Below are 14863 nucleotides of genomic sequence, written 5' to 3'. Positions count from 1 at the left end.
CCCGGGGGCACCTCTTTAAATTCTGATTTAGATGTTTCTCTTGATATTTACCTCCTACTTCCCAATACCATACTCGTCCTGGAATTTCTCCTTGTTTTGGTTTTAAACATTATCTATTGAATTCTTACCTTAAAACGTGGAAGTTTCCTTAGGCTTACATTGGGCTTCATGGAACTCAAGCCTCGCTAAAGCGGCTTAACCACATAAGGGTAGGTTTCTCTGGTGTAACTTGAAGTACAGCAGAGGTTCAGTCTGGGGTTGGAGAAATGACTCTGTGGTACCACTGGGGACCCCTGCCTCCTCCCATCTTTCTACTCCATAATCCTTAGCATGTGTGCCTGCCTAAGTTCACACTTCCCTTCACACTAAATCAAATGACCCAGATCAGGGGCTGTGGCTCATTGCCTATAATCCCAGCATTTTGGGAGGCTAAGACAGGTGGATTGCTTGAACTCACAAGTTCAAGATTAGCCTGGGCACCGAACCCCCATCTCTACAAAAAATACAAAAATTAGTGGGGCCTGGTGGTGGGTGCCTGTAGTCCCAGCTACTTGGGAGACTGAGGTGGGAGGATGTCTCAAGCCCAGAAGGCAGAGGTTGCAATGAGTCAAGATGGCACCACTGCACTCCAGCCTGGGCAATAGAGCCAGACTTTGTCTCAAATAAAAAAAGTAAAATGACCCAGATTTTATACAATGCTGCAACTATGTCTACTATGCCCAGTATAGTAGATAGTAGGCAGAATAAGGGTCTCCTAAAAATGTGTATGTCCCGGGCAGATATGATTCTTCATCCTTGTAATCCCAGCAGCACTTTAGGAGGCCAAAGTGGGAGGATTGCTTGAGACCAGGAGTTTAAGGCAGCAGCTGAGCTACGATTGCATTACTGCATTCCAGCCTGGGTGACAGAGCGAGACCCCATCTCTGTTAAAAATAAAAATAAAAAAGATATCTGTGTCCTAATCCTCAAAACCTGTGATTGTCTTATGTTACATGGCAAAAGGGATTCAAGTTTGCAAATGGAATTAAGGTTGCTTACCAGCTGATCTTGAGATGGAGAGGTGACCCAGGATCTTCCCAATGGACAGATGTAATCACAAGTATCCTTGTAAATGGACAAAGATGGCAGAAGAGTGTCAGAGTCATACAAGGTATGAAAGACTCAACTGGCCATTGTAAGCTTTGAAGACAGAGGAAGGAGCCATGAGTCAAGGAAAATAGATGGTCTCTAGAAGCTGGAAGAGATGAAAAAACAAATTCTCCCCGGAACCTCCAGAAAAGCACTTGGCACTGCCAAGGACACCTTGATTTTAGCCCAGTGAGATCCACTTCAGACTTCTGACCTCCAAAACTGTAAGATAATACATTTGCTTTGTTTTAAACCACTCTTCATGGTTTTTTATTACAACACCAATAGGAAACTAACGCACCAACCTAAAAACTATATTTCCCAGCCCATTGCAGCTAGAGCATGGCACAATTCTGGACAATGAGACAAAAGCAGTAGGCTGCTGACAATCTTTCTAAGAAAGTTTTGTTTTTCTGAGGTAGATGCTATTCTTTTCTCATTTGCTGCATTCTTCTTCCTGCCTGGAATACAGATGAAAAGCTAGAGATGGGACAGCCACCATAGCACCATGAGGCAAGCATGAGGGTGGAATCTGTACACCAGCTCTGGTAAGACAAGACAGACAGTCAGCACTGGGCACATTAGGACATCACGGAACTGTTGTATCATGACTGCTCCCACTGGACTTTTGTATTTGAGCACAATAAATGTCTCTTTGCTTACGAATCTGTTTTATGCCACCCTAGGCAATCCCTGAATGAAATACTCTGCTACCAGGCTCTCCCAAATCTTCCTTTTTTTTTGATTTACTCCCTCATTCTGATGGAGCACATCCTTCCATAGCTTTCTGGGGAAGGAATTTTTTTGAGAACTTGCATATCCTCAAATGTTTCTGTCACACTTGATTGACAGTTTGTTTGCTATAGAAGTCTAGGTGGAAAATCACTTTATCTTAGAAATTTTATATTATTGCTCCATTACCTTTTCATCTTTTTTTTTTTTTTTTTTTTTTGAGACGGAATCTCACTCTGTCTCCCAGGTTGGAGTGCAGTGGCACGATCTCAGCTCACTGCAAGCTCCACCTCCCAGATTCATGCCATTCTCCTGCCTCAGCCTCCGAGTAGCTGGGACTACAAGCACTCACCACTGCACCCGGCTAATTTTTTGAAGTTTTTAGTAGAGACAGGGTTTCACTGTGTTAGCCAGGATGGTCTTGATCTCCCGACCTCGTGATCCGCCCGCCTCGGCCTCCCAAAGTGCTGGGATTACAGGCGTGAGCCACTGCGCCTGGCCTACCTTCTCATCTTATGTGTTGCTATTAAATTGTTCAGTACTCGGCCGGGCGCGGTGGCTCAAGCCTGTAATCCCAGCACTTTGGGAGGCCGAGGCGGGCGGATCACGAGGTCAGGAGATCGAGACCATCCTGGCTAACACGGTGAAACCCCGTCTCTACTAAAAATACAAAAAGAAATTAGCCGGGCGTGGTGGCGGGCGCCTGTAGTCCCAGCTACTCCGGAGGCTGAGGCAGGAGAATGGCGTGAACCCGGGAGGCGGAGCTTGCAGTGAGCCGAGATCGCGCCACTGCACTCCAGTCTGGGCGACAGAGCGAGACTCCATCTCAAAAAAAAAAAAAAAAAAAAAAAAAAAAAATTGTTCAGTACTCTTCAGATTCCTTTTCTTTTGTATATGAAATTTCTCTCTCTCTCCTTCCTTCCCTCTCTCTCCTTTCCTCACCTCCTACTTCTCTCCTTTGAAGGTTATTTTTTGTCTAATGTGCTGAAATTTCATGACACAGGGTCTTGGTATGGGTCTATTTTCATTCATTGAACTGGGCCCCTGATCATCCATTTCAATATGGAAACTCATGTTCACTTTCATATTTCAAATTTCCTTTCCTCAATTGTTCTCTGTTCTTCTTTTGGAATTCTTATTTGTTGGATCTTGGAATCCCTGGTTTGATCTTCTTTTTCATCATTCTGTCTTATTGTTTCTTTTAGTGAGGAATAAGAGAAACTTAGTAATTTTTAAAAGCTCTAGTTGCCATAAAATTCCATCTTGTGGCCTTCTGTTCTTATTTCTTGAATGCAATGCTTTCTTCTATCTATCCAGGGATAATAATGAAAGGAGGTCATCATTTTTGTTTTTGTTTTCTTTTGCTCCCTATTTTCTCCAGGTTTCTTTCTCCTCCCCTGTTCCCACCACCCCCCACCCCCACCCCACCCCACACTATTTTCTTATTTTAGTCTCTGTCTTTCCTACTGGGAATTTTCTCCAACTGCCTGATGATGCTTGCCTCATTGAATGCTCTGGATGTAGGGGTGGAGGGAGATGGGACCAGACAGCTGGTAAATCTCGCTGTAGGGCACTTAGCCAGAGAGAGACTCCACTTTTCACTGGAGACTCTTAAATATCACTATCTTTAGGGCTTTCTCTTGGGATGATCTATCTTACCACAGAGGAATCCAGACGATGCTCATGGGTGGACTGTAAGTTGGTCTCTAACATTTGGAGAGCAAACTAGGTGAAGGGGCATGTTGACATTTCTTTAGTACCCCTGTCTTCTGGTCCTTGTGCTGCCCCTGCCCTATGCAGTCCCCACATCTGGAGCCTCCCTGGTTCTGTTTTGTCTCCTGTTGTGGCAGAGGAGGAATTGCCTGGTGCATAGGGCAGGGGTGTGCTGGGGATCCGGGAGCTCCGGTAGCTTGGTACAGTCTCTCAAGGAAGCCTGCTGTTCCCTGCCCCATTGCATACACTGCCTTGGGAGACAACAGGTGACTCCATCCAATTCCTTACCTCCTGGTGTGTCAAGGTGTGGGTGGGCTACCTTGCATGGCCTCTTCCTCTGTAGTCAGTTGTGCTTCGACTTTTTTTAATCAGCTAAATCAGTTGCTGACTTTTTTCTTTTTCTTTTTTTTTTTTTTTTCAGGCAGTTTTTATGGTTTTATTTAAACACAAATAAGATACGCACGTGAGCTGTCTATTCATGTTCCTCGCTGTGCAGTCTGGCACTGGGGCTGGTGGCTCTGAGAGCAGCTGGGCTGCTCTTTCCATGATGGCTTTGCCATTTTTGGAGGAAACATTGTGAGCCACCTCAGCACAGTAAGATTTGTTGCACATTGGCAGCACTTCTAACTCCTTGAACTATCTATGAACCCTGTTGTCAGTACCTCTGGGTTTCTGCCATTTACACTTAATTTTGACATATGGATCTGACTGGTGCCAAATGAACTTCTTGGTTCTGTTTTTGATGACCCTGGGCTTCAGGAGGGGTCTGAGGGGGCCACGACGCCGAGTAGGAGACGGCTGCCACCTCTGTAGGCAGCGCCGAGGAAGAGAGAGCTGCTGACTTTCAAAACCCTCTCATGTCCTCTCCTCTCTCATTCTCTTTGTCTTTCTGACTTTTTTTTATCTTTTAATTTTGTTTAGTATCATTTCAGGGGCCTAGGGAAGGAGTGGAAAGAATCATGTTGTATTAGGCCATTCAAATGTTGCTATAAGGAAATATCTGAGATTGTGTAATTTATAAAGAAAAGAGTCGGGCCGGGCGCGGTGGCTCACGCCTGTAATCCCAGCACTTTGGGAGGCCGAGGCGGGTGGATCACGAGGTCAGGAGATCAAGACCATCCTGGCTAACCCGGTGAAACCCCGTCTCTACTAAAAATACAAAAAAATTAGCCAGGCGCAATGGCAGGCGCCTGTAGTCCCAGCTACTTGGGAGGCTGGGGCAGGAGAATGGCGTGAACCCGGGAGGCAGAACTTGCAGTGAGCCGAGATCGTGCCACTGCACTCCAGCCTGGGCAACAGAGTGAGACTCTGTCTCAAGAAAAGAAAAAAAAAAAATGAAGAAAAAAAAAAAAAGAGATTTAATTGGCTCACGGTTCTGCAAGCTGTACATGAAGTGTGGTGCTGGCATTTACTCGGCTTCTGGGGAGGCCTCAGGAAGTTTACAATCGTGGCAGAAGGATAAGGGGAGCAGTCACATCACATGGCCAGAGCAGGAGCAAGAGAGCGCGGGTCGGGGGGATGCTGCACTTAAACGACCAGATCTCATGAGAACTCACTCACTATCATGAGGACAGTACCAAGGGAGAGAGTGCTAGACCGTTCATGAGAAATCCACCCCCATGATTCAATCACTTCCCACCAGGCCCCACCCTCGACACTGGGGAATTACAATTTAATATGAGATTGGAGTGGGGGGCACACATGCATACTTCATCTACCATGTTGAACTGGAAGCCTTCCTGATCTTTAATTACCTGTTATTCCAGTAACACTCCAGTAACCCAGGCCCAACAAATCCCTATATTTCACAGGTAGAAACTGAAGCCTTGTAATATTTAAGTAGCTACTGACACATAACAAATATTTGGTTGATTACTCTGGGTCCACAAATATTAATTATTGTATCTTATGTGTCATATGCAGGAGATATAAAAATAAGTAAGGCAAAGTTGCTGCTCTTAGGTAAAGAACAAGGAGTGTGAGTGAATTATGGAGTGCATTATCTTGGGTATTCCTCAAATAAAGTTTTCAAAGAGGTTAGATAAGTTTAAAGCCATGAGAAAACTCTTCTGAGTTTCCCCTTAAAAGTGACGGTGGTCTGGAATTTAAACTCAGGTCTGGGTGACTCCACAGCCAATGTGAACCATGCTGCTTTTTATTGCACTGACTCTTTCCAGACCTGACAGCTCATGACTCAGCTCAGAGTCTTCACATGTAGCCTTTGATGTCTCTGCCTCCTTTCTTAGCTTATTTTTGTCCTCACGCTGCCCCTCAGGCTGCTGTGGCCCTGTAAATCATGTCTGATATGGTTTGGCTTGACCCCACCCAAGTCTCATCTTGAATTGTAGTTCCCATAATCCCCACGTGTCATGGGAGGGACCTGGTAGGAAGTAATTGAATCATGGAGGCTGTTTCCCCCATGATGTTCTCGTAACAGTGAGTGAGTTCTCATGAGATTTGATGCTTTTATAAGGGGCTTCCCCTTTGCTCATACTCATTCTTCTCTCTCCTGCCACCATGTGAAGAAAGACGTGTTTGCTTCCCCTTCTGCGGTGATCGCAAGTTTCCAGCCCTGCAGAACTGTGAATCAATTAAACCTATTTCCTTTATAAATTACCCAGTCTCAGGTATGTCCTTATAGCAGCGTAAGAATGGACTAGTACAATGTCCCTATCTGTGGGTGGGTTGGATACTGTCCCCCTCCAAAATCCATGTCTACCTGGAACCTCAGAATGTGACCTTATAGAATCTTTTCAGATGTAGTTAAGGATTGAGATGAGATCATATGGGATTAGAGTGAGCTTCAGTAATTGTGTCCTTATAATAAGAGACAGAGAAGGACACACAAAGACAGGGAGGAAAAGGCCGTATGAAGACAGAAGCAGAGATTGGAATGACGTTGTCACAAGCCAGGGAATGCCAGTGTATTAGTCTGTTCTTACACTGCTAATAAAGATATACCTGAGACTGGGTAATTTATAAAGGAAAGAAGTTGAAACAACTCACAGTTCCACATGTCTGGGGAGTCCTCACAGTCATGGCAGAAGGTGATTGAGGAGCAAAGTCACATCTTACATGGCAGTGGCAGGAGAGCAAGTACAGGGGCACTCCCCTTTATAAAACCATCAGATCTCATGAGACAGATTCACTATCACAAGACCAGCACAGAAAAAACCTGTTCCTGTGATTCAGTTACCTCCCACTTGGTCCCTCTCACAACACGTGGGAATTATGGGAGCTATAATTCAAGATGAGATTTGAGTGGGGACAAAGCCAAGCCATATCAGCCAAGAACCACCAGGAGCTGGAAGAGGCAAGGAAAATTTTCTCCTAGAGGCTTTGGAGGGAGAATGGCTCCGCCGACACCTTGGTTTTAAACTTCTAAGCCTCCAGAACTCTGAGATAATAAGATCCTGTTGCTTTAAGCCACCAGAGGGTGGTAATTTGTTATGGCAGCCCTAGAAAATGAATGCACTGTCCAATGCTGGGAGAAGAGGGGGAGGCTAGTACCAGCTGCATGCCTTCTTTTTCTCACAAAAGCTTAAGGTTTCCTAGAAGCATCTGAGCTGACTTCCTATAACATCCAACTGGTCAGAAAGATGTAATATGGCCTGGGAAATCTGGAAAAACAAAAGTAGAATTTAGTTTTTACAAATGTGGCAGTTCTGAGTTTTAATAACACTCTATCTGCTCCAGTTGTAAAAATGACCAGGACACACCAAGAAGTCAGTTTATTGTTCCCAAAGGCAGGGGATAAGGGAATGTCTTCCTCTTCTCTGCCTTTCCCTTCTTTTCCCACGACCTCCTTTCTTCTTATTTTCCCCTGCTTCTCCAGCTGCCTCCAACTGTATGTGGCTCAAAGGATGTCATGAATAGTAAAAAGGCAATATGCAATGAACTCGTCCAGTAGATAGTCTGTGCTCAATAAATTATGCCAGGAGGATGCTCAGAAAGCTAAGATTAGATATAAAAAAAGAAAGTTGGGAAAGCCTTTCTGAATGCTGAGGGAAATGCATGCAGCCTTATTTAAGTTTAAAAATGGAAAAAAACAGCTGTGTGTCTTACCTTAGCAAGTGCTGCTGTCCTGGAGGCTGGGTCAGGATTTGGATCAATACTGCTCACACTTGAATGAAAAATCACTCATAGAGTTTAACAAATGTAAATTTCTGGGTTCCAACTCCCCATCCCCCCTCACCAGGTGGTTCCAGGGCCCAGCCTGGGACTCTGCATGTTTAACAAGCCCCCTCGTGGAGTCTCAAGCAGGTGGTCCATCCACTGCCCATTTGCAATCGGATTCCTGAGATTCGTTCCAGCCCCGAGATTCTGAGATTCTGCAAGAGCTGCCTGAATTGATTTCCAGATACTTTTGGAAGGAAACAGCAGACGGCTTTCTGGCTTTTGGGAAGCGGCTTTTGCATAGCAGTCCTGCAGTCTCCCAAGAAGTTTCCATCAAGAGAACTCCCTTGTGTTTTCAGACTGCTTTGGGGCCAGGGGACATACAAGAAAGGGCAGAGCATTGCTTGGTTGCGGTAGAATAGATGGGAAGAACCATGGCACTGCATCTTCTGTTCTTAAAGGTCCCATAAACCCCCGAGGGCCTGCACACAGACTTACAGACACCTGCTGGACCAAAGGGACAGGAGGCTCCTGCAAGGGGACCTGGACCTGCTTTCTGAGCACATGGCTCTAAGGAAGTGGAGGAATGATGCAGGTTAGAAACAGGGTTGGGGGCATTGTCACCTTTTAACACTCCAGCAGGGAAGGTTTTTCTGCCTTCTCGGTCAAGACCTGAAAAATGTTACACTGTTGAGTGAATTCTCCCATCTTTCCCACCATGCTTCAGATACATCTTCCCCCCTCACTGTGACCACTGCCGAAACTTTCTTTTACATAAATAAGACACTATAGAGAAAGCGCATAGAAAGCGCTGGATATGCAATGGCCACTCTCCATTGTCCCATGCTGCCCGGACACCCCTCTCAGCGACCTTGCTCTCACAGGTCCTCCTCCCAGGCTGCTCTGCGCTGCTCCTCTCACCCACCCTCTCCCCACTGCCATTCCCAGCTCGGCGGGGTCTGGCCCTGTTTTATTGCCAGCCCATTTCCCGGCTGCACAAAGGGGGCCTTTGTAACAGCTCCTTCCAGATGTTGAGTATTTGGAAAACATTCCGATCAGAAGGTGCTTGTCCTCTAAATGCCCTCGGAAAAGGAAAGAATCTGGGACAGGGATTTGGGAGTGGTGGTCTCAGGTCTCAGAGTGGGGCTTCCCTGAGGGAACCGGGGGAAATCTCGGGTGCTTTAGAGCATCGTTACCACCATCCTCATCAGTTTCATTCAAGTCAATTCACTCACCACTTAACTGATGTTGGGGCAAAGACTCCACACCTCAGCCCTCCTCTGCGGATGCCTATGTTCCTTCCAGGTGACTGATGTGGCTGCATTCCTACCTGATTTGATCCTCCCCGTACAAGGCAAGAATTGTGATTCACACTCAAGCAAGACCATAGCTTTGAGACAATCGGTGACTTTTAAATAGCAAATCAGGACTGGAACCTGGTATTCTGATTCCAAATCCAATATTCTTCCATTGTAACATGCCTCCTCTTTGTGGAATTTCTCTGAGAAAAAAACTACCAAGCCACTCTTTTGGGGTTCACCTACAAGATGGTGGCCAGATAGCCTACCATAACACCTCCTTTCTCTAGGGAACTCCAAGGCTCCATTTCCCAGTGATTCTTGGGAAGACAGGCAGGTCATCCATAAACAGAGAAATGGAGGCCCAGGGAGGTTGAACAGCTTGCCCCGGGTCACACAGTGAGTGAGTTAGAGCCCAGGGCAGGATTGAAATCCAACTCTAGCGGGTCAGACCTCATGGGCCATTTCCCAAAGCTTAAAGTCACGGGAGATTGGAGAGGCATAGTGCTGAGGTTCAGCCATTCTCAGCCAAGCCCAGCCCAAGCCCAGGCGGCATCCTCCTCCCTGTCTCTCAGGGCCTCCTCCTGGTTATGGGTTAGCCCCTCTGTTTCCTGTGACTAGCCTCTGTTCCAGGCTGGCCCCAGTACTCCATATTCCTCATTGGCAGATGTCCCTGGGACTTGGTTTCTCCCTTTACAGAGAGAAACTCATTCCCCTTTATAGAGGTTTGTTGAAATCCATACAAAATGACGGCTAGATAGAAGGAATATGTTCTAGTCTATGGCACCGTAGATTGTCCATAATACATGGTTTCAAATAGCTAGAAGGCTAGTGAATATTCCTGACACAAAGAAATGATCAATGTTTAAGATGATGGATACACTAATTACCCTGATCTGATCACTATACATTATATGTGTGGAAACATCACCATGGGCCCCAGGAATATGTACAATTATTGTTTGCCAATTAAAACATTTCGTTTTGAGCTGGGCATGGTGGCTCATGCCTATAACCCCAGCACTTTGGGAGGCGAAGGTGGATAGATTGCTCGAGTCCAGGAGTTTGAGACCAGCCTGGGCGTCGTAGCAAAACCCCATCTCTACTAAAAATACAAAAGATTAGCCAGGCATGGTAGCACACACCTGGAGTCCCAGCTAGTCAGGAGGCTGAAGTTGGAGGATCACTGGAGGCCAAGAGGTGGAGGTTGCAAGTGAGCTGAGATTGCGCCACTGCACTCCAGCCTGGGTAACAGATCGACACCCAGTCTTAAAAAAAAAAAAATTGTTTTAATATAAAAAAAATAAAGACCAGGAAGACCTCAAATGAGAAGGACTGTGGAGGCAACAGGTATGGGAAATGTATGATAAGAGAGAGCTGCTTCAATAGGGTCAGGTTTGAATATTGGCTACTCCACCTACTGTCTCTATGGCCACTGAAAAGTTGCTTTTCTCTTCCACAGAATGGGGCTAGTCATAATGATGATATCTGGCTGGCAGCCATTGGGAGGATCTCCTTTAGTCCTCAGAATAGGGAAGATAAACCATCCCATTTGCACAGGTTTGAGAGGTTTCTTGGGATATGAGACTTTCAGTACTAAATCCAACAAAGTCCCAAGCAAATAGGGATGAATTGGTCGCTTTGCCTTAAAACAACCCATGTATTTGATGGGTCAACTAAGAATGAGAATTTACAGTGGGGCTATGATAGCTTGGATTGTTGTTTAGTTTTATACACACACACCCTTCCCTGCTATCCCCGCACCGTGATGTTGGCCTTGGCTATGTGATGTGCTTTGGCTGATGGAATGTTAGCAACCATACCAGGAGTAGTAGCTGCCAGGTACTTGTACAGTTTGGCTTGATTTGGGCTCCTGTGGTCACCTGAAGAAGTGTGTGTCCCAGGTTACAACTGGCCCTTCAGTCTTGGCTTGAGAAAAAAACATGAGTTGACTAGGGCCCGGATGTGCTAGGCTGTGTTCATCACCTCCCTGCGTTGCCATCCACCAACTAAGGAATCACACCACCCTCAACTCATGGGCCTTTGCAGTGTGAAGTTGCCACTTGTGTCATCAAGAGCAGGAGTCTGTTTCTCTCTCATCCCACACCTGGGGGCTGCCTTGTGACTTGCTTTGGCCAATAGAATGTGGCAGAAGTGAAGGGTGTGGGTTCTGGAGCCTAGCCCTTGAGAGACCTTGCATGTTGGCCTCCCACCCTTTTGGAACCCTGGGCCCACCATATTGTGAGGAAGTCTGTCTAGCTTGGTTGAGAAGGAGCCACATGGAACAGAATGGAAGAGCCCCAGTGGGTAACCAGCACCAACTGCTGCACAGGTGAGGTTGTCTTGGACCCTACCCACATGAGTGAACCCAGGCAACATCAGCAGATCAGCCCAGGCAACCCAAAGAATCATGAGAAAGAAATCATAATTGTTGTTTTAAGGTACTAAGTTTTGGGGTAGTTATACAGCAGTAGATAACTGATACCAACCCATAGCTTGGGATCCAAGCTCAGTCAACAGGCATACTCACGCTAAGCTGCACATTGAGTCCATTGTAGACCACAGAACCACAGTCAGCCTTGTAGGACTGCAAATGCAGGATGAAATGTCCCTTGTTTGAAGCCACTGAGTGTTCAAGTCATTTGTTTGCAACACTCTTATGTCAACAGCTGATTGACGCAAGGGATTCAACTCTAGGAACGCCTGACTCCAAAGCCCATTCTTAGCCTCATTGCAATGCTGTGCTGTTGTCCCTTAGGCCATGAAACATCTAAGACATATTGATCTCAGTTCCCAACTATTAATACATTCCCAGGCTGTCCGGAAGTGCCCAGAAACCCTTTGTCAAACATGGGTACCATCATTGTAGAGGCTTCTAGATGGTTAGAAAAAGAAAGGAGTGGGCATTGTGTGCTGAAAGAGATGGATGAGGAGCTATTTTGTAAACTCGATAACATTTGGCAAAGAACATATCCTTAAATACAAATTAAAATAGCTTAGGTTATACCTAGGAGTACTGAGGTAGACAGAGAACATCGGAGGAGTAGGCAGGAAAATATAGAAAAACATGTTCATGACTTCAGGGTAGGGAAGTTGCAGACTCCATATAACATAAAGATATTTTTATGAAGTTCAAAAAGCCAAGCATGTTATTTGGGGACATGTCAATATGTATTAAAACCACAGTGAAAATAAAGGAAGTAATAAACAAAATTCAGCGTGTTCGTTGTTCTGGGGAGAAGAGAGAAGGGCAACTGAGGCCGGGCGTGGTGGCTCACAGCTATAATCCCAGCACTGAGGTCAGGAGTTTGAGACCAGCCTGGCCCATCTCTACTAAAAAATAAAAAAGCCAGGCACGGTGGCACGCGCCTGTAGTCTCAGCTACTCGGGAGGCTGAGGCAGGAGAATTGCTTGAACCCGGGAGGCGGAGCTTGCAGTGAGCCAAGATGGTGCCACTGCACTCCAGCCTGGGTGACTGAGCAAGACTCCATCTCAAAAAAACAAAAAGAAAGTCAGAGAGAGGCATGGATTCATCTTCTAGATCTTCAGTTGAGTGGTAGATTCCAGGTTTTCACTTTACCATTTTATATAAGGGCAGCATCCTCATGGGTGGGGTGTCCTGTGATGCTTAGGTGTGTGGACGCTGAATCTGAATCCTAGTTTCCCACTCACTGGAGTCTTACACATGCAACTTCACCTCTCAGTGCCTCAGTTGCCTCGTCTGTAAAATAGGTGTTGATGGCAACAGTACCTACCTCGTAGAGTTATTAGGAGGAAGTGCTTGAAACCGTGCCTGTGAGTTACATGTTATTAAATACACAGCCACCATTATACAATACAATTGATTGAGTTGGGAGAGGAGACTCATCTGTGCTCCTTCATTAACTCAACACTGATTATGTATCTGCTCTCATCGGACACAGGTGCTCACATGCCCAGGCGAAGTAAGCTGGTGAGTTATGTGGCACAGCACCATCGATCGATCTACAAAGGAAGCTTCAGTGCAGCCGTGTTGCTACACGGACCTGTCTCACCCAGGCGTCATGAACCGAAGGGCTGGGAGAGACCTCATGGAGGAGGAAGAGCTTTGCTCAGCTGCTTGGGTGTGGGACTGAATGTGGTTCCAGAACTGGTCGCTGCCTTCACCCGCTGACTCTGGTCTCGGCGATGACAGTGAGTTCCTTCTTGGCGCCTTGAATGGGAGGGATTGTCGTGCACTTGGGGAGGAGCTGGCTGTGGAGTTCAATCATTAATTTGCCACAATTAAACCAGAGACTTCTGTCTCCAGCAGCAGATAAGCAAGCAGAGAGCTAACAACGAGGAAGGGAGGGGCGGTCTGACAAACCGGTTGCGAAGGGCAGGCTAGGCTGATTGAGAGCTGATAGGGGACTGTCATTGCTTTATTGTGGCAATAACGCCGTCAGGCATCTGGGGAATTAGGAGGGAAAGCCTCGGCGGGCATTGGCTGCAGGCAGAAGCGGGGAAAACCCCAGCCAGACTTTTTCAGTCTGCCGGGCCACCAGAGAAGGATTTGGGGTCCCCGAGGCACGTGTGAGGCTGAGAGTTGGTGATCTGCTCCCCCGGTTCCTTCCTGGCTGGGCTTCATGAACCGGGGACAGCTGGAGTGTTGACGTCTGACATTCCCAAAGAGAAGCAGCTAAAGTCAAGAGGACTGTCTCACACAGAGATGGTGATCAGGGGAATGGAGTCCCCCGGAGGCAGGAAAGGAGGCAGGAAGCCTTAGGTTAGACTCCAGGAAGAACTGTCTCCCAAAGCAGTGATAATTGGAACAGCCAACATCTGAGTGCTTGCTCTGTGCCCAGTGCTAGGTGCTTTCCATGAATTCACTAATTCCTGAAACCCACAGGTAGGTCCTTTTATTGCCCCTCTACAGAGATGAAAAAACTGGGTCCTCCAGAAGTTACACATCTTGCCCAAGGTAACGTAGCTCCGAAGTAGCAGAGAAGTAGTAGAGAGTAGCATTGAAATTGCAGAGCTTCCTCTTGAAACCTCTAGATGCTAGCCTACCTCTTCAAAGATGCCCATCAATCAGAGGTAGGACAGTCTTATCTCTGGATCTTCCTTGGTCTTCTTGTTCTGGCATTGATCAGTTGGTGTGCCATACACACACACACACACAGGCACACACATAAACACAGATTATATATATGCATACATGCCATGCATACACATCACATACAGGTACAAGCACACACATATGCACAAACATTGCACATCACACACATCCACACACACATTACATACATGCACATGCACATCACATACGTGCACACACTACAGATATAATCCCTCCCCAACTCCTCCACAGCACCCCCCACCACAAACCTTTAAGGTACTGGCATGACTTTAACAGAGTCATTGACCCTCAGTGGATTCTCTACCCCTGGACAGCTGTGGAAAGACCAGTGGCATTCCTGGGAGTACTTTGAGGGTTGTGCGGGGCCCAGCAACTCTTAGCTGCCACAGCCCCCCGAAAAACAATGGCCTTGAAGTTGTCCACCCTCACTGCGCTGGGCTACACTCATTGGGCCATGCTTCATTTTGGCAGAAGGCCCTTCTGTGAGTACTTTAAATTCCTGAAAAAGCTCATTAAATTTTGCCATGGTCCTGAGGTGGTGACTGGGGTCTGTCCCTACTCTCACTGACTTGATTAAATTGAGGTCCAGAGTAAGCCATAAAACAAAACGCAAAATGCAGCTTCCCAAGCCCCCAACATGCCAAGGCTGGCCGAAATTCTAAGACCAGGTAAAAGGTGCTGCGCCCCCTCAAGTCTGTTCAATGATCAGACGGGGACTAGGGAATGCTGGTTTGACTGGTGTGCTCCTCCCCTGCCTTCTCTGTTGGGGTCGTGTTTG

General features: G+C 46.6%; 1 protein-coding gene across 2 annotated transcripts in view; it reads left to right on the top strand.

The window, feature by feature from the left end:
- The window catches only part of LOC102140719 (uncharacterized), a 42699-nt gene that overhangs the window by 10349 nt on the left and 17487 nt on the right, over window positions 1-14863 (top strand). Inside the window, exons 3-4 of one of the 2 annotated variants that reach the window (XM_045376771.2) lie at window positions 8151-8284; window positions 12911-13160. In XM_045376771.2, the coding sequence (XP_045232706.2) occupies window positions 8151-8284; window positions 12911-13140 (364 nt within the window). In that variant the 3' untranslated portion in view covers window positions 13141-13160. The remainder of the gene's footprint in view (window positions 1-8150; window positions 8285-12910; window positions 13161-14863) is intronic. The other variant, XR_012426084.1, reaches the window with a different exon arrangement.

This window comes from Macaca fascicularis, chromosome 16 (assembly GCF_037993035.2).
Source record: "Macaca fascicularis isolate 582-1 chromosome 16, T2T-MFA8v1.1".
NCBI classification, from domain to species: Eukaryota; Metazoa; Chordata; class Mammalia; order Primates; family Cercopithecidae; genus Macaca; species Macaca fascicularis.
Note: the sequence above shows the minus strand (reverse complement) of the source record. Positions and strands in the feature narration are given on the sequence as shown.